This window comes from Sciurus carolinensis, chromosome 2 (genome assembly GCF_902686445.1).
Source record: "Sciurus carolinensis chromosome 2, mSciCar1.2, whole genome shotgun sequence".
NCBI classification, from domain to species: domain Eukaryota; kingdom Metazoa; phylum Chordata; class Mammalia; order Rodentia; family Sciuridae; genus Sciurus; species Sciurus carolinensis.
In genome coordinates, this window is record NC_062214.1 from 185366925 (window position 1) to 185394791 (window position 27867).

The 27867-nt window shown below is 42.8% G+C and overlaps 1 protein-coding gene across 3 annotated transcripts in view; it reads right to left on the minus strand.

Moving 5' to 3' along the window:
- The window catches only part of Kcnk10 (potassium two pore domain channel subfamily K member 10), a 129132-nt gene that overhangs the window by 26027 nt on the left and 75238 nt on the right, over positions 1–27867 (minus strand). For all 3 annotated transcript variants that reach the window (XM_047534728.1, XM_047534734.1, XM_047534720.1), the window contains exon 4: positions 16616–16776. In XM_047534728.1, the coding sequence (XP_047390684.1) occupies positions 16616–16776 (161 nt within the window). The remainder of the gene's footprint in view (positions 1–16615; positions 16777–27867) is intronic.

Genomic DNA, 27867 nt, shown 5'->3' on the forward strand with positions numbered 1-27867 from the left:
CTGCGCGCCCAGAGCTTACAGAGCAGAGCGCTCTAGGAGTAGTGAGTGTTTTTCAAGGGTAACTCTGCACCAGGCATGGCTCTCACTCTTCAAGTAAGTAGCAAGAGACAGGTGCCATCGTCACCCCCATTTTCAAATAAGAAAATGGGGCACAGACTGAGGTCACGTGACTGGTAAGTGGTCAGTCAGGGCTTACACACTGAGGCAGTGTGAATGCAGAGCCCGCTTGGTGCTAGCCCTGGGGTTATTCTGCAAGATATTTTGGACACTGGTCTTTTACATATCTGTTTTCTCCCTGGGAGACGGGACAGTCTCTTGTTTATTGCCACATGCCCCCAAAGTGTTGAGAACACTGTAGGTGTTATTTGATAATTGCTTATTAAAATGACCTGAGGAGAGGTAGGAAGGAACAGCGACAGTAGGGAGCTAGAGAATGAATCATTATTAGCTGAATGAAAGGATTTCAAAGTCAAAGAAAGGCCTGGTGGAGACTTATGTCATCAATATGCAGAGACCCAGGTGTGCCTGGCCTTGAGCCGTCCTCCCTCCCTCCAGATCTGCTGCAGGGCTAGGAAGCGGAGGAAGAAAGGAGTGGGAATAAGCATGTGGACACAGGTAGAGGTGAGGGCAGGTGCCCAAGGGAGGCAAGATCCAGGGCATGGCCTCTCCTCTCTGTCCTTAATGGAACCCAACAGAAGCTGTGGGAGCAGGACTTAGGGACAGTCAGATCACAATTGATCAAACGCTGTCTTTGTGGCTTATACAAGTTGAAGGGAGAAAAAAAGAAAATAACAAGTGTTGGCGAGGAAGTGAAGTAATCGGAGTGCTTGCACATTGCTGGCAGGAATGTAAAACGGGACAGCCACTGTGGAAAACAGTATGGCGGTATTTCCAAAAAAGTAACTGTAGAATCACCACATGATTCAGCAATTCCATTTGTGGGCATAGGTCCAAAATTAATGGAAAACACAGACTCAAACACAGCGACATTATTCACAATAACTAAAAGGTAGAAATAACCCAAAAGCCTATCGAGAGATAAACTAATAAACAAAATGCAGTATAGGCCTACAATGGAATATTAGCCTTAAACAGGAAGGAAATTTTGACACGTGCTACAACATGAATGAATCCTGAAAGACAATATAGTATGTAAAATAAGCTAGACACAAAAGGATCCAGTCCGGTTCCACTTAGGAGGAACCTAGAGGAGACAAATTCAGAGAGATAGAAAGGAGAAGAGTGGCTGCCAGAGGCTGGGGGGAAGGGGAGGATGGAGAGTTGTTTCATGGGTACAGAGTGTCATTTGGGAAGGATGAAAAAGCTCCAGAGATGGATGGTGAGTGAATGCACTTAATGCCACCCAACTTGCTTAAGAATGGGTACGAGGGCCCCGGGGAGATAGCTCAGTTGGTAGAGTGCCTGCCTTGCATGCACAAGGCCCTGGGTTCAATCCCCCACATCACAGAAAAAAAAAAAAAAAAAAAAAGGTACAATAGTATTTTTTTACATTGGATGTATTTTGCCACGATAAAAAAATAGGCATAAAGAAAAAAAAATGAAGCTGGGGTCATTTTATAGGAAAAAAGAACCTCTTTGTAACATTGACTATGGCCAGACCAAAACTGCTAATTTGATGGGAAAAAAGGAAACCCAGGATGACATGGACACGCAGCACTAATTAATTTGAAAATTCAGCATTCTCAACCTCTCCTAGTATGGGAATCCCTTTTGAACATTAAAAAATTAATAATCATTCCTTGATTCCTCCGGTAACAATAGAAATTTTCATCCCAACTGATGCGGCAAAGGGAGGCCTGAACCTTGAACATGAATTTAAATGGATTACGGATGACCTATCCTCCACACACTTTCAAAAAAGGGCAGCCCGTATGTGAGGGAGACCAACGGTGTATTCTGTCTGCCAGCCATGCTTGATGCTCAAAAGGATTCTCTGATCTTTTAAATAGCACCTCAGGCCCCTGGGGACCCGCCACCCACAGGGTGAGACAGCTCTCTACTAACAAGAACCCAAACCCCCAGCAGTAACCTTCCAAGTTACCCCGTAAAGCCATTAAGTCCAAAAAATGCTGTGAAGCACAAACGCAGCTCTTCTCAGAAAATAAAAAGCAAGGCATGCTCCCAACAGCACAGTGTCCTCTAACAGGAGATGAGGCATGTGTCCCCGCCTGGGCTCGCCTGGGAAACTGCAGTTCATTGCCAGCCCTCCCCTACACAAAGCCCTCAGAGCTGCTCGCAGTGTGACCGCACATGTCCGTCCTGCTGGCACCTCCCAAGGGAGTTACCTCTTTGGGGTGATGTTCAGAACATCAGCTCCCCTCTCAATAATAATGTGTATTCTCAACATCTTCCCATTCCCTAAGGCAAAAAGTCCTAAAGCTATTAGGGATTCATCAGTGACTCCAGGCATGACAGTCATTTAGAAATCATCCTTAGGGTCTGCACTCCAGCACACAGGCACAGGCAACAACTTTCTCAATAGGACCTCTAAAGCTAAGGAAAAAAGGCCAAGAGTTAATAACCGGTGGCATCAAACTGACAAGCTTCTTCACAGCGAAGGAAACAGGAAAGTAAATAGAGAACCTACAGAAAGGGAGAAAATCCTTACTAGCTACTCTTCCGACAGGATTAATATCCAGAATATATAAAGAACTCGAAAAACTTAACACCAAAACAACTGATAACCCAATTAATAAATGGGAAAATGAATTAAAGAGACACTTCTCAAACAAAGAAATAAAAATGGCCAGCTAGGGCTGGGGAGATAGCTCAGTCGGTAGAGTGCTTGCCTTGCCTGTACAAAGCCCTGGGTTCGGATCCCCAGCACCGCAAAAAAAAAAAAAAAAAAAATGGCCAGCTATATGAAAGTGTTCAACATGATTAGCAATTAGGGAAATGCAAGTCCAAACTGCACTGGGGTTTCATCTCAAGGTCAGAATGGCAGTCACCAAGAATATAAACAATAATAAATGTTGGAGAGGATGTGGAGAAATAGGAACACTTTTACATAGTTAGTGGGTGGGATGTACAACCACTATGGAAATCAGCATGGAGGTTCCTCAAAAAAACTAGGCATGGAGCCACCCTATGATCCAACTGTACCATACCTCAGTGTTTATCCTACAGAATTAAAGTCATCATACTATAGCTACACAGGTATACCCAGGTTTATAGCAGTGCAATTCACAATAGCCAAACTTTAGAACCAGCCTCGGTGTCCAATAACAGAGGAATGAATAAAGAAAATGTGATATATATATACACCATGGAATTTTATTCAGCCATAAGTAAAAATAAAATTATATCATTTGCAGGAAAATGGATGGAACTTGAGACCATTATGTTAAGTGAAAAAAGCCAAACTCAGAAGGCCAAGGGTCATATGTTTTCTTTCTTATGTGGAAGTGAGAGAGAGAAAAGGAAAGGAAAGTTGGGGGGTGATTGCATGAAAAGCAAAGGGAAATCAGCAGAATAGAGGAAAGGACCCAGGAGGTGGGAGGAGGGGAGGGAGGGGGAAGTGCTAGGGAGGGATATTGGTCAAATTATGTTGCTATGTTGTGTGCATGTAGGAATAGGTAACACCAAATCCCACCATTATGTACAACTATAATGTACCAATCACAAATGTGGAAAATCACTCTCAGTTCCACCCTAGCATAAACACATAGATCATATGCCCAGCTCCCGGACAGACAGACCTCACTCAGTAAGGGTGTCTGTCAATTTTCAGGAACCAAATTTGTTGGAATCTATACCAGTAGGTTATGACTTCCTTGGCTCACAGAAGTAGCATGAAGTAAATGTTTAAAAAAATTACATTGATAAGTATAATTTTACGAGAGGAAAGAACTCCATAAAAGAGAAAAGGATTATTATTCCATTAAATCAGTGCCTTCCAGAGGAACCAAACTTGTCTGTGGAAATTGGTGATAAAGGGTGAACCTGGGAAATCATATACCTATTAAGCTGATTTTATGATACTAATAAAAATGTGAGTGCTAATAAAACTCTTGCATTAAATTCATAACATGAAAGTACCTGTTAATTTTAGATATGGGTTATCATGTGGTAGACCTAAAGCAACACTAGGCTTTCAGTGGCCTTGAAAGGGAAAGCTATAAAACATTTTAAGTAATAAAACTCCTGGAATTCTAGGAAGCAATTGTCTCATCAATGGACAAGATCTAGCAGATAATGAATACCCATAAAGCGTTCTAGCTAGTTGCCTCTATTGGACAATACTTAAAGAAAAACTTCTACAACTTTCTTTTAGGGGTGGGTTAACATACAGAAAGTGAAAAGAAGTAGATAAATCAGGTTACCAAATTCCTTTTGGACCAATGGTTTAGAGACTTGGGTCAAGGCATGGGAAAAAAGTTGACCTGAAAATTTGGACATGGAGCTCAAACCACTTTGTAGAGCCAACAGGACATGTGGCACAGGGCTTCAGAACAAGCATCTGGGTTAGAATTGCCTTGCACTCTTGAGGACAGACCATGGGCAGGTTACTTAAACTCTCTGAGCCTCAGTTTCTTACAGGCAGATTGGGATGACAGCATGACCACCCCACGCAGTTATTTTGGGATCTGATAAGGGATGCTGAATATAAAGCATTGATCACAGGATCTGATGCATAATAATTGCTCAGTATATGCTCATTATCATCATCTTCAGCAATTGTTGGTGACTCTTCATTGTTGAAGCAAAGCAGAGGCTCGATCTCTTCCACACCAATCTCTTGCCCCTCATTCTCAGATTTTCTCAACTGCACCTGCCTTCCCAACATAATTCTCAACTGGATTAGGCAACACTGAACAGTTATTGAAAACTATTTTAGAGAAAATGTTGAAAAGATGAAAGGCCCATCCTGGACCTTCCCTATCTTCTCTTCCTTGTCTTCACTTGTAAAGGATCTGAATCTAGACAAAGTAAAATAAAGATAATATGGGGGTTGGGGGGGGACTGGTACTTATTGAGCACTTGGATTTGCTTGGTGCTTTCATAACAATCCTGTGAGAACGGCATTATTAACCCATTACACAGTCCAGGAAACGACAGTTCAAAGAGGGTCACACAGCTATAAGCACAGGAGTGAGGATATAGCAGGGGATGGAAGGACATAAAACCTTGCTCTAAGCCCATGTACATCCGACACAGAGATGTGTCCTGCTGGTGGTTGTTCCTTGACACAGATGTTATCGTCACTGAGACCAGTCACCCTAAAGACTACCTGAATGAAGCTTGCAGCCCTGTAGGTTTTCTACTTTGGATTTGGTGGGGTTTGTACGTTGGCAATACCTACTGACTGTCGGAAAGGACTTTACTGTAAGAATGAGGATCGAGGCCAGGTCCCAAATGCCTTGGGGACAAACAGCCCTGTCACCCACTTCCTGGTAGAAGCAGACTATTGCAGCCACTTTTTTCGCTTCATCGCCTGCACGCTCCATCTTTTCTCTAGAAAAGGTAAAGAAGGTTCCAGCAGCTTGTTAAAGCCAAGGTTGGAGATGTTTTAAGGATGTCAAAAGCTGCAGGGACATCTAGCAAAATCTGAATGACACAATGAGTTGATAGTTAAATAGGTTTTGAAAAGAAGAGACATTTCAGACTATCAGCAAAGCAAACTTCACATTTAGGACTGAATTAAATCCCCAGTGGGAATTAAAATCTTGGTGTTGACTCCCTCAAAATCCATGACCTCAAAACCATGGAAATGAGTCACTGAGGCAAGTCAATGAGTATAGAAATGGAAACTGTTTTGGAGGACAAGGCCAGCTGCCTCAGCTCCCCAGGAGGCTTGGCTTTGAACTGTCTGTTTCCTTCTGCTTTCAGCATGGAGTTGTACCAAGTGGTGCAATGGGGTGAGGAACGGAGAGTGGAGAACACCCCTGCCTGGCAACTGCTTTGTGCATATGGCCCCAGGTAAGTCAACCATCAAGGAACAACTGGCCCCTTCCTGATAAACCCACTTGTATTAGCTGCACAGTAGCAGTAGACGTGAGCAAGGGGCCAACTAAATCCTAGATTCAGCTCCAAGAATAGAAAACACCAAGAAAGAGATGTTTGCTAATAATGAACCAGTCTTAGGAAGATACAGCAGGTGCATAAAGAAGAATCAGAGACCATGATCCAATTGAATTCACTGATGGAATAAAGTTAAAACCTGTGAAGCAGATAAGACAGGGCCAAAAGCAACTTTCTCTCCACTGGCCATTTTTATCTGTCCCTGAGTGATCAAAGCTCGCCAGAAAGAAAAAGAGAGCCTTTAAAGCTACCTTAAAAATGTTTAAATGTTAAACACTGCCCAGTCTGTATTTTAAGTCGTTATGTTTTATGCATAGTCTGATGACTTGACTGTTTACAGAAAAGCGTGAAGATGCATTTTAAAGGCCATTAAAAGTTCCTTCAGGGATCTCAGGAGGAAACAGGGAACACCAAGGGGAGGCTGGCCAGGTAGTAAAGATAAGCTGAGAAAAGAAAGAATCCTATATTAAATGAGTCCCTACTGGGCCAGCTAAGGGGGTGCTGCTGAAGAATGATAGCAGAACATCTCTCTTTATGTACATTCATCAGAGTCAAGTCTCCAAGCATTTCCTCTTCTTGGTGAAAAATGATCTTATTCCCAGAAAATAAAATCTCCAAAACCTCTCTGAGAACCCAGCAGAGACAGGAGAGTTCTGAGGAGGGGTGACACTGGCACTGGAGAAATGGGCAGGGCCACCGACGGAGACGCTCCGGAGCTCATGCGGAAGATCGGGGGGTGCAGCTGAGGGCCTGTGGAGCGAGTCTCCCTACCTGTACTCCAGGGGGGTCATGATTCTCACCGCCCCACTGCCTGGTGCCAGGGATTGCACCAGGGCACTGCACAGGCTGGGCAAGGGTGTACCACTAAGCCACACCCCAGCCCTTTTTATTTTAGGGCAGGGTCTCACTAAGTTGCCCAGGCTGGCCTCAAACTTGTGATCCTCCTGCCTCTGCCTCAAGAGTAGCTGGGATTACAGGCATGTGCCCACCACGCCCAGCTGAGCTGTGGTTCTTAGTTGGGGCAATTTTACCCCTGAGAATGTTTGGCTGCCATGTGGTGGACAGTGACCATACTGGCATCTAGTGAGGAAAGGCCAGTGGTGCTGCTAAACATCCTGCAATGTACACAACAACTCCAGGACAAAGAAATATGCAGACCAAAATGTCAATCACACCAGCACTGAGCAACTCTGCATTAGAGGAAGGCAGAAAAGAAGGGACCATCCATGGAAAAACTGTGTCACAGGCAGTCTTTAAGAACTGTTGTGGAGTCTGCTTTAGGGATGTCGTTTATGTAGGTCGCCCCAAATGTACATTCTGGGCCTATCATTAACGCTAGAGAATATCCCTAAACTAATTTGGAAGAGATCTGGTTGATAAAGTTTTGAAATTATTTGCCTTTATTTTGCATTTTAAAACAATTACCTCCCACCTCCTTCTAGTCCTTAGGGAAAGTAAGAAAGCAGTCATTTACATTAAAACCAGGATCTTCTCTCTGATAAAAAAAAAAAAAAAAAAAACACTCACATTATCCATGTAACATTAATCTGACTGAAGTATTTGTTGTGAATTTATAATATAATATGCACCAGCACAACTATGTTATCAGAGCAGACAGACACGGGTACACACACCTGCATAAGGACACTCTCACCAAATTGGAAACAGCAGTTCACCAATATTACATCTTTTCTATGCTGTTAAAATGGAACCCTTAAACTAAAAGTCAGCTCACCACCTAGCCCTCCCGCCCTGCCTATCTGGGCACAACACTGGTGTGTGTAACTACTCTCCCAGTGAACATTTCCATACTGATAAAAATTGGAAGTTGTGGTCAAACCCAAAGTGCTGAAAATAACACCCAGTTTCCAAACCAGGGATTCTCGTCTGTTTGAAATAATAGTAGTTTTAAGTTAACTCCGCTGCTGGGTGCAAGCTCAGAGACACCTTGCATGAAACAGCCTCCTGCCAAGCGCACTCTTCCAAGTTTTCCCTTGACTCAGGCCAAGTATGTGGCAGAGGCCTCCAGAAGCCTACCTTCCACCACCTGTCGCTTCCTGCAATCCAAAGTGATGGATAAGCCCACTAATTGAACATCACTGGCAGACTGAGATTGTCGTCACCCTGTCTTGAGCAATTGCCAGCCTCTAAAGTCACCAAGTGATCATGGCACAAAGTCTAGGGCAATGTGTTATTTATCAGTTACACCCAGATTCCTCTGGGTCCAAAGGCAATTTAAACACTTCCGCCAGATCCTTGGGGAGAAAGACCAAAGAGGGGAAAAAGAAAAGACTGTCCCTTGACTTTAGAGGAAATATCAGAAAACCTGCTGCTTAGCCCAAAGGAAAGAAGCAGCAACCTCCTCCCAGAGGCCAAAGTCCAGCTCAGAGCAAGCAAGCAGAACCTGGTTCAAAATGTGGCCCATTTTTCTATAGCATGCTACCAAGTAACAGTCAGCAGGGCCCAGAGAAAGAGCCAACCCACAGCAGGGGAGAGAGGCTCCTCACTTCAAAACCTGTTTTTGCAATCCAGTGTCAGCCCTGTTTTATCCCAAATGATTATCCTCCCCTGATAACTGCCCAGATTTCCCTCTGGAAGCCCAGGAAGCACAATATGCTAAGAAAAAGGTCAAACTCCACACTGGTTTCATGATGTGGATGAATACAGTATATCTGATAGTAAATATTTTCAGCCCACCTGGAAGAGTTTCACTGGTTCAAATCCAGGCCTTGCCACCAACTCACTGTGTGGCTCCAGGCAATTGGCCTAACAAGCCATGGACGCCATTTTCTCAGATGTGAAATTGAGTCTCATCATAATAGCACTCCCCAAAAAGGGATGCACAGCCATCTGTATCTAAATTTCCAGGGTGCTTGTCACCCTAGACTGGGGCCCAATAGTGCATACCTGGGAATACACACATGACATTTTTAGTACTCAAGAATACCCCCATCCACTCCCTGCCTTAGAGACCAAACAGTGCATTGCAGGCCCCCTTTGCAGTTGGGTGGGACCACATGGCTAGTCCAGGACAATAGTCTCTCACCAGGTACCTTGTGAAAGCCAGTTTTCAATTGGCTGCTCTCCCCCTGCCACAGCAAACCCTGTAGCCTGGGTAGTTACCTGGCCTGAAGCAGACCTGGCAGGAAGTAAAGTAAGCTGGGGCTGTTTGTTACCAGACATAAACTAGCCTTTCCTAACTAATCCAAAGATCCCAAAGACTACCTCATTTGTGACAGGAGGGAGAGAAGCCAGCTTCCTTATAAGTGGTTCTTGTGGCCAGCTGCAGATCACCAGAGGAGATGCTATCAATTGCCTACTCCAACTTCTTTTTTGCTAATAGAATTCTAATTTTGTTCATCAGAGCAATGTGTTTAGCCCCAAGAGATGAAACATCATTCCTCTAATCCAGGGGTTCTCAAACTTTAGCAGACATTAGAATTACTCGGGGAACTTGGAAAACAGAATGCTGGGCCCAACTTCTCAGAGAATTTCCACATCTAACAAGTTCCCAGGGGGTGCTGATGCAGAGTTGAGGGACCACACTTTGAGAATCACTGGTCTAAGTCAATCCAATCGCCCCTTGTCAGATACTTGCTTTCCTAACCTTCATTGCAGGAGGGAATGGTCATGTTATCCAATTCTGATCAGTGAGACAGAAAAAGAAGTCTACAAGGTAATTTCTAAGAAAGATTTTTCTCCCACAAAAGGAGTCCCTGCCAATACATTATTGAAGAAGCAGAAGTCAGAGAACTGATATTACTCGACTTCCAAGATTAGCTACATTAATCAAGAGAGTGTGCTGTTGTTGAAAAAATAAATAGATCAATAGAACAAAATAGGGAGTCCAGAAAAAAATACATACATATCAAGTTATCTTTGCGGGGGCAATAGGAGGTACTGGGGAATGAACCCAGGGGTACTTTACCACTGAGCTTCATCCCTGGCCCTTTCTTTTCTTTTCTTTTTTTTTTTTTTTTTTTTTCTCGTTCTTTTCTTTTTTTTTTTAATTTTGAGACAGGGTTTCACTAAGTTGCTTAGGGCCTCACTAAGTTATTGAGACTGGCCTTGAACTTGTAATCCTCCTGCTTCAGCCTCCCAAGTTAATGGGATTACAGGTATGCACCACCACACATGGCTAGTCAATTTATTTTTGACAAAGAAGCAAAAGCCAAAAACAGAAAAGAAAGACAGTCTTTTCAACAAATGGTGCTGGAACAACTCAACAACCACATACCAAAGGTGGGGCAGGGGACCACAGGGATATAGACCTTACAGACCTTATATTCTTCAAAAAAAGGATCACAGTCCTAAAGGTAAAATATACAATTACAAAACTCCCAGATAACATGGAAAAAAATATTAAAAAAACCTTGGGATTGGAATGGACTTTCTTGACAAATACCAAAGGTACAATCCATGAACTGGACTTTATTGAAATTAAAATCTTCTTCTCTGCAAAAGACACTGTCAAGAGAAGTAAAACATAAGACATAGATTGGAAGAAAATATTTTCACAAGACATATCTGACAAAGGATTGTTACCCAAAAATGTACAAAGGACTTGTAAAACTCAACAATTAAAAAACAAACAACTCAATTATAAAGTGAGTCGAAGGCATTAATAGATACGATATCAAAGAAGACACATAGATGGCAAGTAACCATATAAGAAGATCATCCCCATCTGTCATTAGGGAACTGCAAATTAAAACAAGGTGATACCACTACACACCTATTAGAGTGGCCCTTATTCAGACAATGCCAAGGGCCGGCCAAGATGCAAACCACAGGGACTTTTGTGCATGTCTGGTGGGAATAAAAAATGGGATAGCCGCTTTGGAAAACAGTCTGGTGGTTTCTTACAAAACTGAACATACTCATAGATACAACAATCATATTTCTTGATGTTTAAGGAATGAAACACATACCCAGACACAATCCTATAAATGGATGATTATAGCAGCTTCACTCATACTTGCCAAAAGTGGGAAGCAACCAAGATGTCTTTAGTCGGTGAATGCCTCAGTTAACTGGGTATATACAGAAAATGAGCATTACTCAGCAATAAAAGGAAATGACCTACAAGTCACGAAAAAACAGTGGAAACCTAAATACATAGGTGAGTAAGTGAAAGAAACCAATCTGGAAAGACTAACACTGCATGATTTCAGATATAACACTTTGGAAAAGGCAAAACTATGAAGATAGTGAAAAGATTAATGTCTCTCAAGGGTTAGGTGAGAGGGAGAGATGACTAAGCACAAAGCATGTTTAGAGCAGTGAAAATACTCTGTTCAACACCGTGATGCATATCACTTCACATTGTCCAAACACAGGCACACAACACCAAGAGTGGACCCTAACATAGACTATGGACTTTAAGGAATAATGATGTGTCCGTCAGGTTCATCAACTGTGACAAATGTATACCACTCTCATGAAGGATGTTGGTAATATGTGAGCAGGGTATACATGGGAAATCTATGCATCTTTCTCTCAGTTTTGCTGTGAACCTAAGGCTTCTCTTAAAAAAAAAAATAGTCTTTAAGAAAACACATCCCTTCTATCTTGTTTTAAGTGTGGTTGGTAACAACCAGGCGACTTGGTCCTGTGGCAACCATCTTGAAACCATGAGGTAATAAGCAAAGGAGGACAGAGAACAAATGGGGCTACGCCTGACTTTGTGGGACTGACACACCAACCCTGCCTACCTCCAGACTTCTTGCTAGGTAAAATAAATACGTGTCCAAATCCTCAACCCACTATGAAGTGGTATAGCAAGGCACGTTCATTATCCTGGCTTCCTGTCCCATTCAGAGGGACTTCATCCAGTTTAACACTCTGAGCCTCTATCCCCACTGTTCAACCAGACAGGTGACTTAGAAGCTGAGCTCCTGGTAGACTCAGTAGCTGAGAACCTTCAGCTCAGTCCCCTTCTCTGCCATTTGGGACCATCTTCCTGCAAAGCAGGACACTCTGCTTTTCTCTCCATGATGCGGCAAGATTACAGGGGCAGCTGTCCTTGTGAAGGTCTGTGCTCCTATGACTCTCTGACTCGGTGTGTGAGAGAGCAGGGGAATGTCTAAAATGACCCCCCAGGATAAACCACCCTAATCCCCAGAACCTGTGCTATGATGAGTCATCACTCCCACAACTACGGGATAAGAGGTGACGCCGCTGACCCCAAGACAGGGAGATTATCCTCCCAGGCCTGAGGTGAGCGCCCTCCCCTGAAGAGCAGAGAGCTTTCTCCAGCTGAGCCTGAGGGGGAGTCAGAGAGGCAAAGCAAGGAAGGATTCTGCATCTCAGTTCTACAACCATGGGGAACTATTTTTTGCCAAAACCTGAATGAGCTTGGAAGCTCACGGGATCCAGAGCCCAGTCTGACCCATACCCGGATTTTGGTCTTGTCATATGCTGAGCGTACCACCATCCAAGCCCACCAGGCCACTGACCTACAGGACAGGGACACAAGGGATGGAAGTTCGAAGCTTCTATGTGTGTGACACAGCAACAGTAAACGAGTAAGTCCTTTTGGCAACAGAGCTAAAACTGTGTTCTCTGGTCAACTTTAGCTGACATTTTGATCTGCCTGACTCCTCTATTTCTCTGTTAGTTCTCAGTTCCAGAGGAGAAGAAAGAGGTTTTTTTGTTTTGTTTTGTTTTTTTAAATTCACTCCACAAAAACCCCAACAGGCAGACATTTGATTATTCTTCTGCCAAAAGCATTCATAAGTCATAAGCACCCCTCAGCAATTCTTCAAAATGAGGATTGGACCTAAGATATGTTAAAAGGACCCAAACCAGAGTCACCTCAGAACACAGACACTTGGAAGGTTGTGTTCATATTACATATTTTCTCCACAAAAGGTCCTCTCTTCCCAAGAGCTGAGAGAAAACCTAACAAAGAAAAAGACTTAATAATCATCATGCAGATTTTTTAAAAAAGAGCCTTCCCCAGGAGAACTGAAAATTCACAGCCCCAAGCTTTGCTGGTTTATACAATTTTCATTGCCCGACCACCTACCTAAGCAAATGGCCTTTTAAAGGTAGCTTAAGAGAATGACCAAGAGCTTTGAGATTTTCTACCTCAACCTCACACACAGCCAGGGAACTGCTGCAGATCAGTCATGGTTCTGTTCAGGAAGTAGGCCTACATCCCTCCTGGAATGTGGTCAGCCCTTCCAACAGCCCCTCAACACTCATCAAGCACAGCCAATTCAATAACAGAAATGGCTCTGCTCCCAAGTCCACTGAAGGATCCCTTCAGAGTCAGCTCTAGGAGGAAGGAGAACAGCAGACTCTGCTTGTCATCTGAAATTCATTAGGGGAAACTCAGCGCCCCAATTTGGTAGCAGATGTAGTAAAATGACTGAAACCTCTTCTCTCATTTAGAATACAGTAACTAATTTTTTATTTTATTTTATTATTAGATTTTATTTGCTAACAGGAGATTTGAAAAGCATTTAGTCCAACCCTTCCTTCTACAACGAAGGAAGCTGAGAGCTCGAGAAGCTACATGAAAATAAGAATGCCGGATCAGTCGTTTCTCCGTGTGAATCCTGCTCTTCTGAGTGGCCAGATGGGTTTTTTCCTAACTCAAAGGGCCATGGGACAATGGCTGAGAGGTGCCTCTGAGAAGTTCAAAACAGCTCTTGGAGACAGGGCTGCCCTTGGCTCAGGAAGCCCTAAACATCTGAGAAGCAGAGAAGGCATGTGTGGTGGTTTCCATGGTGACCACCGAGGAGCCCAGGTGCATATTCTAATGAGATTGCTGGGCAGCCAGCACCCGGGGACCAAAGTCTGTGGGACAGCCAGAAAAACTCACGCACAGAGCTACCCAGATAAAACCTGAGCGAGCAGCCAGCCTGCCAACCAGTTCTCTCAGAGCAAACACTGGGCAGTGCCCAACTCTGCATCTGGCCCTGTGCCACGCTCTTGCCCACACATTATTTCATTTAATGATCACCAGAACCTTCAAAAGTAGATTTGAACTCTGTGCCTCTTAGCCAGTGGCAGCTGACTGAGGCAGCTTTCCCAGAATCAGAGCTCATGAAGGTAACCACAGCCCAGCCACAGTGCCTCAGTCTTCTCACTGCCGACACACCAACACATTCTCAAGTTGCCCCTAGGAGCTCCCCTGCTTCCTGCTACAGAGAAGTGTAAACCCCGATTCTGGAGACAGGTTTAAGGTCAACACTTGGGAGTTCTTATCCTGTGGGGGGGAAGGGGACCACAGCTTCAGAGCTTGCCACCTATTCTCTTTACCCACCATTGCCAGATTCTAAAATGGTCAACAAATATATGAAAAAATTTTCAACATCTGTAGCAATTAGAGAAATACAAACTAAAACTACACTGAGATTCCATCTCACTCCAGAGTGGCAATCATCAAGAATACAAGTGGCAATAAATGTTGGCGAGGATGTGTCCAACTCATATATTGCCGGTGGGACTGCAAATTGGTACAACCACCCTGGAAAGCAATATGGAGACTCCTCAGAAAACTTGGAATGGAACCACTATTTGACCCAGTTATCCCACTCCTCAATATAGATCCAAAGGATGTAAAATCAGCATACTACAGTGATGCAGCCACATCAATATTTATAGCAGCTCAATTCACAATAGCTAAGCTATGGAGCCAGCCTAGGTGCCCTTCAACAGATGAATGGATAAAGAAAATGTGGCATATATACACAATGGAATATTACTCAGCCATTATGAAGAATAACTTTATGATATTTGCCAGTAAATGTATGAACCTGGAGACTATCATGCTAAGTGAAATAAGCCAGTCCCAAAAACCAAAGGTCGAATGTTTTCTCTAATAGGTGGAAGCTAACCCACAATAAGGGGGGGGGGGCATTGAAGGGAAGAATAGAAGTGCAGTAGATTAGACAATTGGGGAATGAAGGGAAGAGATGGGAGATAAGCAAAGGAAAGAAAGTGGAATGAATCGACAGTTTCCCATGTTCATATATGAAAAAGATGCAGTGAATCCCACCACCATGTACATCCACAAGATGTACATGGAACTTGAAGATATATTCCATTCTTGTATAATTATATCAAAATGGATTATGCTGACATACATAACTAAAAAGAACCAATTTAAAAAATTGTCATTTTAACAAGTTAAGTCATCTGCCAGTGGCTCACACCTGTAATCCCAGTGACTTAGGAGGCTGAGGCAGGAGGATCTCAAGTTCAAGGTTAGTCTCAGTAATTTAGCAAGACCCCCGTCTCAAATTTAAAGTTTAAAGGGGCTGGAAATACATCTCAGTGGTACAGTACCCCTGGGTTCAATGCCCAGTACTGCCAATTAAAACAAAAAATTAAGTCATTGTAAGAAAGAACTTCCTGATGAAGGTCTAGAGGATCTGAACTAGGCCAACACTGACTAAGAGAGCAGAAATGACCTTATGCCTGTGTTAAGCAAGAGTTCCCTGAAACTCATATGAACGGGTGTCAATTAAGGGCATTGGGACCCTCAGTCCAATCACGTCAACCCCACATGCCTGTTACTGGTGCTAGGTATATCATCTTTAGTAAATAAAATCTGTAGGTGGAGATTTTTGTCCCTTGAGTAAAGGTAAATATTTCCAAGAGGGGAAAAACCTCATTAAGGCAATAACATTATCCACACCTTAGCATGAAGTAGCATCCACATATCATTACTGAGGGGACACTCAGCAGTGGTAGGGAGGAGCCATGAAGAGAGAAGGCACAGAGCAGAGTTCAGAGAAGAAATCAGCATCAGCCTGGAGACACTGCATATGGGAGTAAAATGGAGTGGAGGAGTTCCAACAGCAAAAATGGATTTATAATTCTCTGCCTTATTGCAAAATAACCAAGGAAACCATCTTCCATCTTTAAGGAAACTGAATGCTATGGGTTGAATGAGTCCCCTCCAAAATTCAGGTGTTGACACTTAGTGGTCAATACGATAATCCTAAGAGTGGGAACTTTAAAAGGTGATTATGTTATAAAGGTTCCTCCTCATAAATCAGATTAAGGTCCTATTAAAAGAGGCTTCATGCAATGTTATGACCTTTTTAACTTCCACCCCTCTGCCATGTGAAGACTCAGCCATTCTCTCTTCCAGAGGATGCCACAAGAAGCTGCCACCTTGAAAGGTGAGAACAGATCCTTCACCAGACAACCAAACCTGCCAGCACCTTGATCTCAGACTCCAAGTCTCCAAACTATGAGAAATAAATTTCTTCCAAATTACAATTCGCCCTGCCTCAGGCATTTTGTTATAGCAGCATAAACAGACTAAGACACTGAGTATGCCTCACCTTTTTACAAAATCCGTGTTGGCAAATTTATACTTAACCCTCTTGTCTCTTGATTCCAGAAATACCTCTCTATAGTAGGAAGCGATTCAAACAGTAGGGCACTTGGGCACAGTACTTGTGATTGCCATTGATCAAAACGGAAAACAATCTTAACATTGAACTATTTCATTAAAAATGAATGGTACCCCTGATAAGACCTTCTGAATCCTACGGAAGTAAAGCCAACCAGGTGGCAGGAGTTAAGGGTAAACAGATGCAGTACTCACTCGAAAGACCTTCTCCACTCTTGCAATGCTTTTCCCAAAGATGGTTCCAAGTTGGTCTCCAATTCCAGCCAATAAGAAACCAAAGAGTGGAATCCCAAAGATGGCATATAAAATACAAAAGATTTTGCCTCCTTCAGTGCTCGGAGCAATATTCCCATACCCTGGTAAGAAATATTAGAAAGAGAGAAGAAGAAAGGTGAGATGAAAGAGAAAGTAGACTATTGACCGAAGAATCCACAGACTTCTTATTTTAAAGATTTGTTCATTTCCCCACTTCATGAGTCTTAGGGAGTAGAATCCCATTTTGAAGGCCACATAGGAAACATTGTTCTATTGTTTCTCTCCTTGTAAACAGTTGTAAGGTTTCATAGATCTTAACAAAATATTTGTGTCTGCCCAGAATTGCATTTCTGATAGCTAATGGTACTGTCCTCTTCAGAAACACCAAACACCATGGACACGATTGGTTTGGGGAAACTGAACATCTGGAAAGGTTTCGCCATTGCCTCTTTAAATCAGGCAGGGCTTCTCCTTTACAGTTCTATCTTGTGGGCTTCCTCTTCCCTTGGATAGACTGTGGCTTTCTTCAACATCTGCTTTTGTAGGGTGATGGGTACTGCACATTGGAGAGAAACTCTGGTCTAGTGCAAACTCAGAAAGGACCTGTGACTTGCCCAGTCCTACCCTGGGAAGCGTAAACAATAAACAGTGGAGAAACAAAGACTCTGTGCCTCTTTTCCCCATTAACAGTGAAGTCTACCTATTGACGTGGTAGAGGCATGATTATTCCAATTATTTTAGAGGACAATACTTGGCAAAACTATTTTTTTCCAAGTGAAAGTCTAGTTGTGCCTGGTTCTTTTTATCTCTTGACTGGGAACTCCACACCACCTCTGAGTTCTGCCTCTCCACCCACCACTTCTTGCACCAAGGGCAAGCAGTACTAAATAAATGTTTACTGGTGAAGTGGATGTTTGAATCCTATGAATGTGAATTTTACATAGTCCTTTGAAAACACCAATACCTACATGCTTAAGAGTTTTGCATTTACATAAGTAGCTAAAGTGTATACTGGGCTCACTTTATATGAATGGGACTAAATGAAGTATTACTGGGAGAAAAAATGCGTATAGGGTTAACACAATTTACATAGGACGAGAGCCTTAATTATTTGATGTTTATTTTCATGCCAGTTAGCACCACAGTCTTTTGCTCATCAGTCTGGTCACTGAACCATTCTTCTAAATTTGGATATTTCATGTGGGACCTGTTTCTGAATCCAAGCCACTTGGCCAGGTATTGGCTCCATGGTCATGAACACGTTGGAAAGAAGCGTCGTAAAGAATGGTGCTGAGGATTGGTCCATCAGTCATCCCCACACAGGCCTGGAGGGCTTGCTGATGACTTTGCCCATTGTAGATGAGTCACTTGGCTATTTTCCTTCTCGATTCTCTGTCCAGAATCAAACCTCTTATCACAAATTATTTAAATTACAGTTTTCCATTTCTTAAATGAGTGTTCAAGCAAGGCTTTATAATCTTATATTTCTTTTATTCACCATCGTTTTGATTTAAATGTGCAAAAAAGGTTTCAGAACTTTTCCCAATAATTCTGCCAAGTATTCTCCTCTAGAATAATCTGAATAATCATGCCACGTCACTTTGTGTGAGTTCATGATGACTCTTGAAAACATTCTAGAAACTTGTGGAGACATTGAAGACTCTAGCTTGGCTGTCTCATAATTGCCCAATTTTAGGGAATATAGATTTCCTTTTAGCCTGAGAGTTGCAGAAAGAAACATATTGCTGATGCAGGCAAATTGAAGCTTTGAACCTACTGCATGTGAATCTGCCTAGGAAGCACAAGAGCTATGTGCTTCCTCCAGTATTCAAAGAGGACACCTTCCCCACCTCCTGGGTAAGAGACTGTGTCCAGGGCATGTGGGTGTCACCCAGGGAGCCTCGGATAGACGTGAGGAGATGGAAGCCTATTTGACCTTATACTATCAGGTTGTCCTTAGACCCACTAACCTCTGCTTGTGGTGGAAAGATTTTTTTTTTTTAAAATGCAGGGGAAAAAAATCAGTAAGCTATAAAGTATTACCAATGCGAAAAACTATTATTACAATTGCTAGTGTTTTCAGACTAGAACACTAAAACAAAATTAAAGGAAGTTCTTAGACACATACAAGAGTAATTATAAGTCTTTAAATATATCTGAGGGCATCTTTCTTTGGTGACAGTCTCCATAGTGGACAGAATGTGACCACCATTCTTAAGCAGTGCTGCATCTCCTACACAGGCCTGTGTGTAATGTGTTCCCTGCCTCGGGTGAACTATACAGAGGAAATGTTCAACCCCCCAAGCTGTCACTGGGAAAATTCTAGAATTTACACTTTGGAGCTTTTCTCAGAAGCAATGAAAAGGCCCCATTCCTGGATTTTTGGCTCTATCTGTACCAAGCCTGTTGGGCTACCCTGCCTATCCTTCCAGAATGCTTGGTGAAACTCTGAAGCGGGGTATGAATGTTACATGGGGGCTCTAGAACTAGAGGCAGTGTGGGTTCCTGCTCTGACTCTTCCATTGACTGACCCTAGATCTTGGGCAAGTTATTCAGCCTCCCTGCCTCACTCTCTTCCTCTGAAATCACCTACCTTATAGCCTTTAAAGATTGAATGAGTTACATGAGAAGTATGAGTTACACGTGAAGTTTAAATACAAGAGAAGCATAGTATAAAGCAAGCACTCAGTAAGTATTGGCAATTATCATCTGGTCCTGTGGTTTTATGTGGGAAGGGATTGCTTCTGAGCAGTATGACTGCAGGAAAACTAAGCCCCAGGAAAAAAAACAGATGGTTGGTTCCCGTTTTCCTTCTGGCAACTCCACTGTTCTCACAGAGCACCAGGACAAGGGACAAAATGTCTGTACCTTGAGCTGGAATGACTCAATGATTCAGGTGGACTCATGGCTAATCTGAGGTGTATGTGTGTGTCTTGGAAGGCTAGAGGCAATAGAGAGTAAGAAATAAGCAGAGTGACAGCTACAGGACAAGCAATTATTCATAGAACGCCCAGAATGCTAGAACTGGATTTAATAGAGCCAAAGGAGTCCAAGAAGTTCCTCCATCAAATGCCTTCTGGTGACTTTCAGCAAAAGACACCATCCCAGCAGGGACACACCCAAAGAGGCTGTTACCAATAAGCAGGACCAGGAGGGCCTCAGTTCTGTCACCACCAGCTAGAAGACAGTTCCAAGTCTTTTGTGAAGAGAGTTGGTGTCTGAAGAAGACTCATACCCAAGACACACACAGAAGCTTCCATTTGCTATTTACATGCCAAGCCAAATCTTTTCCAGCCTAGGGCTGGTTGGTTAAGAGTGTGCATTCTGAAAGCAGCCTGTCGGTGCATGCAGTCTGCTTGATGGATGTGCAAACAGCAATCACACTAGGTCTCACCCTTAGAAGACCTTCATGCTTGGTTTAATGCTCTGCTGTTGCCAGTTTGATGTTCTTTTTTTTTTTTTTTTTTTTTTTTTTTTTGATGTTCTTTTTTAAAAAAGGAATGTATTTTCATTTTTCACTGGGCCCCACAAATTAAGTAGCTGGTCCTGGTGAATGACACTTGGCTCCATTGCTTACTAACTGTGAGATTATGGGAAAATTACTTAACATCTCTGGGCCTTAGTCTTCCCATATATAAAAGTACAGAACTTGCCTCACATTGTTATTGCAGGATTAAATGAGATCAGGCACATGGAGCAGAGAGCTCAGTACCTGGTAAGCATTTGGTTGACTGTTAGGCTCAATGACTGCTATTTCCATTGGCCCTGAGTTAAACAGTCAATCTAAGTGCTGGATAAGTACAAGCAGCTGCCTCAGTAACCTTGGCAGGTATAATCCTTAACTGAGGCTGCAAGTGACACCATTACTGTCTACTACCTGGGACCAAGGGCTTCCCTTTGATGCAGGTAGAGCCAGCTGACCCAATCTGAAAATGCCTCAAAGACTAAAATCTAATTGCATTTCATAGCTGATGGTAAGAATGCAATCATTTGCTGCCTTTCTACAAATTATGGTTTGTGGAAAAGCATCTTCACAAGGAATGAGCATTGTTGCTCCAGTTCAGAAAAGCTAGTTGCTGGAATCCAGTAGCAGATTCAACAAAGGTAGATGGAACTTTCTTACATCAGGATTAGTTATGCAGCAAAGAGAAAGGCTGCAGGGTACCCTCAGCAAAGACTGAACAGACTCTGGTCTTCCTTCTGGTGTGGCTACTGGTTGTAGAAATGTGAAAACATATTCCCTTTGCTTTACAGTTGTCCCTCAATATCCACGGGGGATTGAGTCCAGGACCCCTGCACACAGCAAAATCCACAGATGCACAAGTCCTTTCTATAAAATGGCTTAGTATTTGCATATAAACCTATGCATATCCTTCCATACACTTTATTTTTCAAAAAAACTTTTTAGTCATAGATGGACATAATACATTTGTTTTATTCATTTGTTTTTAGGTGGCACTGAGGATCAAACACAGTGCTTCACACGTGCTAGGCAAGCACTCTATCACTACAAGCTACAACCCTAGCCCCTTCCATATACTTTAATCATCTCTAAATTACTCGTAACACCTAATGCAATGTAAATGCCATGCAAATAATTGTTATTTTATATTGTTTAGGGAATAATGACAAGGAAAAACTTCTGTATACAGTTAGCTGAATCCACAGATGCAAATCTGTGGCTATACAGGGTCAGCTCTACAAGTATAAATCTTTCCATTTATCTCAGCATGAGAAAAGTTTTTTAAAAAAGAAGTACTTTGATATCCTCAGATAAAAGAAACCTCTGATATTGAGTAGTAGTGCTTCTTTTCAGAAAAGACCTTATTATTCCTAAGATAGCTCTTCCTCTCTCTCTGTCCATTTTAAATAATGAGCATTTTTTTTTTTTTGCATATGAAAAGTATCTAACCTCCTGCTGTTCATGAGAGTCTTGAAAGCAATTGGGTGAGGACTTAAATGGTCCTTGCCATTTGACAGGGCAATGCCTGGGTTATCTTTCCAAGGAAGCAACCAGAGATGAACACCATACTTCCTGCCCAAAGATTTTCCTTGTGGTGTTATCAGCATTCCAAGAGTAGAAAAGCTTAAGCCTCCTACAAGAAGTCACTGTCTACACTGTAGACAGTGGATCCAAAGGAAACCATCGAAGGCATGCTTTTCAAAGAACTCTAAAGTTCCAACATCACTAACAGTGTGAGGAAATACAGACATTATTGTGTTGCAAACTATATGAGCTCAGGCAAGCAGGTTAGTATTTGTGTATTTCACAATTAATGAGAATTCAGTTCTTCACTCCGGCCCCTCCATCTTCCTAACTCTTAAATAATGGAAATTTCTTATGAAGAACTAGAGAATTACTGGGCCCTGAGTTTTCTTATAACACTTACTATCACATGCAATGAATGAATTTACCACTAAGTAATTGGAAAAACAATTATTCCTGTGCCTCATTATTTTTACTTATGTTGTACTAAAGTTTTCTTTGGAATTCTCTAACTGTATGACTTTCTTAAGACCTTCTACTCTAGAATTAAAATTTAGCCAGTTTAAATGGTATTCAATTTGTAATACATTATCTTTTTGGATAGAGAATAAGAAAAAATAGAGTTTTTTTTCTACATTGAATAGAATAAAAGACTCAGTCTCCAGTGCTAACTGTGTACCATGATGCCAAGGTACACTTTTTAAAATATTTTTAGTTGTAGATGGACACAATACCTTTATTTTGTTTATTTGTATGTGGTGCTGAGATTGAACCCAGTGCCTCACACATGTGAGGCAAGCACTCCAACACTGAGCCACAGCCCCAGCCCCAAAAGTACACTTTTTTGAGTTGGGTTTTATTTTTGTTAGCATGTTTGTTTCATAGTAGTTTCCTGTTTTAGAGCCCTCTAAATTTGGAAGAGATTCCCATCCTGCCCGTAATTGGTGTGATACAATGTCCTTCCTCCTACTGTAGTGGAAATGCCACCCCAGTGGCCAGGATATGGGTCCATAAGCCTAGAGGCTCACCGGCTAGGATGGCTTTCCTCAGACTTCAAATCAAGATCATGTGACCCAATGATGGGAGAATGCCAGCTACAGTGGCCAGCAGGGTGGGGCTGGTCATGAGGTCAGAAGAAACGTACTGGGCATCTGTGAGTTCTGACCCGTAAGTGTGAATTAGTTAGGATATTTTTTTTCTTTTGGTTGCAGGTAGTAGAAAATCCAATGCAAACTATGAAGGAAGGAAGGAAGGAAGGAAGGAAGGAAGGAAGGAAGGAAGGAAGGAAGGAGGGAGGGAGGGAGGGAAGGAAGGAGGGAGGGAGGGAAGGAGGAAGGAAGGAAAGAGAGAGAGAGAGAAAGGAAGGAAGGGAAGGAGGGAGGGAGGGAAGGAAGGAAGGAAGGAAGGAAGGAAGGAAGGAAGGAAGGAAGGAAGGAAAGAAGGAAGGAAGGAGGGAGAGAGGGAAGGAGGAAGGAAGGAAAGAGAGAGAGAGGGAAGGAGGAAGGAAGGGAAGGAGGGAGGGAGGGAGGAAGGAAGGAAAGAAGGAAGGAAGGAAGGAAGGTAGGAAGGAAGGAAGGAAGGAAGGAAGGAAGGAAGGAAGGAAGGAAGGAAGGGGGAAGGAAAGAAGGAAGGAAGGAAGAAAGAAAGAAAGGAAGGAAGGAAGGAAGGGAGGGAGGGAGGGAGGAAAGAAGGAAGGAATGAAGGAAGGAAGGAAGGGGGAAGGAAAGAAGGAAGGAAGGAAAGAAAGAAAGAGAGAGGAAGGAAGGAAGGAAATGAAAGAAGAAAGGAAAAAGAAAAAAAGGAAACATTGACTCCAGTAAGTGAGAGATGTAACATCTATTTCTTAATGCTTCATGAGCAGCTCCATCTGGAGCTCAAAGGGATGAGCAGGACCCCATTTACCATTGCCCTTTTCTTACTGTTTGTTTCGTATTAGAAAATTCCCGGCAGAACAATCTATCAAGGGAAGAAAATGAATGGCAGTTGCCTAGGCTTTTTTCCAGATTTACCTCCAATAAGAAAGAGAGGAAGTCAGCAAACACAGTTCAATAAACCAAGTTCCTGGTTCCTAACGAGTTGACACAATGAACACCAAGAATGGGCATTTTGTCATAGCTACAACCTTTTTCAACGTATCAAAGAGACCACTAATTTTGCCATGTCATAAAACAAGAAAATTAAGTTTTCTTTTTCTGTCTTTAACACACACTATTGTCTCATGGGTCCAATAGCCTGAGTACCAGATATGATTTCAAAAATGTACCTCTTAAAGTGGCCCAGACTTCCTCAATTTTTTTTTTATTTTACAACAAATCCTCCAAAATGCAAGACATTTCCCCATCTTAATAACCAGACTGTCAACACAACCTAACCTGACATGGTCTTCTCCATCTACTGCAGTGATGCCCTCAGGTGTTGTGAGGTCTGTTGTATTTTTTGCCCATACATCAAATGGTGACAGGCCACATGCCTCCTTTCTTGGGTGCTGAGAGATCAAGCACTAACATGACCTAACCTGGACTGGGTTGTCAGAAAATCCCGCTAAGCCACACACCCACGAACACTGTGCACACTTGCCATTGTCGATGTTAACATGTTTGCAGATTTTCAAGTATAAATCTAGTATGCCATATATTTAGATCAAAAGACGGTGACAGTTCATTTTAATTGTCAACTTGACTCGACTAAGGAACTGGAAAAGCATGATTGCTAGGTGTGTCTGTGAGCAGACTCTCATTGGTGGACTGAGTGGGGAAGCTCCACCCCCAACGTGGGTAGATATTATTCGCTCAGTAGGGGCCCTGGATAGAACAGAAAAGTCAGAGAAAAGACTTCCACTCTGTCTCCCAGAGTTGGAGCACACCCTTGTCTCGTGCCCTTGGACATCAAAACTATAGGTTCTCAAACTTTTGGACTCCTGGATTTACACCAACAGCCCCCTATGTTCTCAGACCTTGAGACTTGGACTGAGAGTTACACCATTGATTTTTCTGGCTCAATCACGTGAGCCTATTTCCCTAGAAAATACACACACACACACACACAACATACACACACATTGCTTCTAACTCTCTGAAGAACCCTGACACAAAGACTAAGTAAGAATGACAATTCTCTTTCATCCCAAATGTTCTTGTTGCATGTAACTTTCTTGATTTCACCAAAGTAGAAGCAACATAGGTCCTAAAGGCTAGAACCAAAAATTTGTGCCTCTAAAACAACCCTTAGCCTCTAAAACACATATACACCAATAGGAAGTTGACAGCCGAAGCTGTGCATCAAAGGAAACAACTTTCTGGAAGGCATGGCTGAGCACCAGAGAGAAGCAGGACAGGAGATCCTCCCAGAAAGTATAAGGGGGTTTTAATGAAGGAGCCCTCCCACCAGGAGGGTAGAGGGTCTCTGGAGGGCTGCCCATTGCTGCCAGGGGCCAGAAGGGCCTGTGTATCTCCCAGTCTGCTGAATGAGAACTTGCACTGTGGTTTGGGGGCAGAAACTCCTCAAACTCATTTTCTACAGAGCTGCAAGAGAAAATAGAGTCCATAGGTTACAGAATGTGTGTAAGAACTCCCAAAAGAAGCTGAGAATGGATGGAATCCAAATGCGAAAAAACAGAAGAAGCGCAAAGAACGATGGAAGGACCCCTCCCAGGCAAACCTCAGAGGGAGCCAGCAAATGCCCAAGTACGACGGTGAGACTTGCACCTTGAACTTTGAAAGAGATGTTCTTGGTTGCACCAAGTGTGGAATAAGGTGAAGAGGGAGAGCAGAAAGCCACCCTGAAACTAACCTGGTGCGGAACACAGAAGCAGCAGGACTCGGCAGAGAAAAACACAGAGGGGCCACACTTGTAAGAGATGCTCTGTCTCAGAAAGGGGCAGCAGAAATGGAGAACGCTTGGGAAGTCCTATCTGGAAGCCCCCCAAAAGATGTGACAAAGCACTGGTCCACAAATACCCAGTTTGTTCAGGGTCAAGTGTTCTAAAAAGAAGCTGGCCCAGCATAAATATAAAGGCTCCATAAGAAAAAATGTGAAGAGTAACAAAACTTCCCAATGGGTTCAAGACACCAGAAAAAACATTGCCCAAACTAGACAAAAATGGTGTAACCGTCACCTCTAAGGACCTTCACAGAGAAACTACCAAGCCAAATGCAAGAAATCAGGAAAGGAGTGTGAGATGACAAGTGAAGACAGAATGTGATCGAAGAAATTCAGGAACAAATTGGGAAGGGAAACATAACCCCGATGCTCCCAGAAAGGAAAATAAAATGAGCAGGAGCACACACATAGCAGAGTAGGTGTTATGAAAACACACACACACACACACACACACACACAAAGGAACAGAAAGGATGGTAGTGAAAAAAAACAGAACAACATCTTCAGAGTTACAAACAAGTAGAAGGAAAATGACGGACACAGAAGTCAGGCAACAAAGTTAGGATACACGTGTAGTTGGAGTCCCTGAAGAACAAAACCGAAAGCACACGGCAGAGAAATTGTTTAAAAGTGACAATCAAGAAGACTTTCTTAAAATAAAAGGGACAAAACATAGTAGGGCTATATAAGGAAATAATCTTTCAAGAAGCTCAACTAAAACATCAAGATCAAAATAAAAGGGCAAGCCAGGCACTGGGGTGCTGGCCTGCAATCCCAGTGACAGCGGGAGGCTGAGGCAGGAGGATCACAATTTCAAAGTCAGCCTCGTCAACTCAGCGAGAACCGACCTCAAAATTCAAAAGAAAAATAAGAAGATGAAAGGAGAAATGCAGGGCTGGCCAGCACCAGGTTTCTCCACAGCAGTACTAACATCAAAAGGCAGCACAGGGACACCCACAAGACCAGCAAAAAAGAAAAGGTGAGTCAGCCAGATGGAGTTCATTTCTCTCAAGCTGTCTGTGAAGTGTCAGTCTATCACCCTGAGCACTGCAAGATCCCAGGGACTACTGCAGCCTTGAGCCATTCATAAGGTACTACTTAGAATGACTTCCAGTCAAGTAAGTGACGATGACCGGAAGTATGGCAGACAGGCTAGAGAGGAGCGCTGACATGATTTACCCAGAGAGCCTCAACTAAAGCCAGTGGGAGCACCAGGGTTACAGAACAGAGTGCAAACTGTTATGTGTCAAATGATACAATGAACTGTAGTTGGGACAGGATGGGGAAGGGAGTTGAGATGCTGAGTAAGTTCCCTGACTGCATTATACGGAAGAGCTGAGAGCCGAAAGTTATCACTTAAAGACAGCAAATCATATAACAGAAGCATATTCATATTTAATCATTTAATAGCAAACATTTATTTAATAGGTGGTATTGACTAACACCATGTGAGAGGAGAGGAAGAAAAGACGCCATCTTCTATAAAAGGGATCTGATCTACCCTGGTTAATGAATAGAACACTGTGGTTTTGTATACTCTTATCATTACAAAGCTAGCTCCTAAGACAAAAGTACAAAACGCCCCAAGTGTCAGAAAACACACAGACAGACAGACAGACACACACACACACACACACACACACACGATAAAATCAGACAAAAATTTGTGCAGGAAAGAAGTAATCATAGCCTGGCCTGGTGATGCACACCTGTAATCCCAATGACTCCGGAGACTGAGGCAAAAGAGGATCACAGGTTCAAGGCCAGCCCTGGCAACTTAGCGAGACCCTATCTCAAATTTAAAAATGAAAAAGGTTGGGGATACAGCTCAGCAGGAGAGCACCCCTGAGTTCAACTCTCATTACTACAAATAAAAAGAAGGCAGAGGAGGAGGAGGAGGAGGAGGAGGAGGAGGAGGAGGAGGAGGAGGAGGGATCACAGTTCACCATATGACCAGTTAGTTGCAAAAAGCATTTACCTAGTCAACCCAAGGCAGATATTCAACTCTTTTCTAATCAAACTATATCAGGAAGATAGGACAAGAGCCCTTCTGCAGCCATGTGGAGAGGAAGAAAGTGTACTAACTCCTCATCCTCCACAATGGGAAGTCAATAAATAACTCCTAAACCAAAAGTTCCAAAGGTTTCAATACAAACGTGGTATTTAAATACAAGGAGAGGGACACTGAGATCATCAAAAGACATGAAAGCAGTTGTCTCTCGGAAGGTGGAGAAAATGAGATGGGGCAGGAATGTGGTTTTTCAAAACAGACTTTGTAGAGCACTTTGGTTCTACCATACATAACTTTAGTAAGAAGTACGATCTT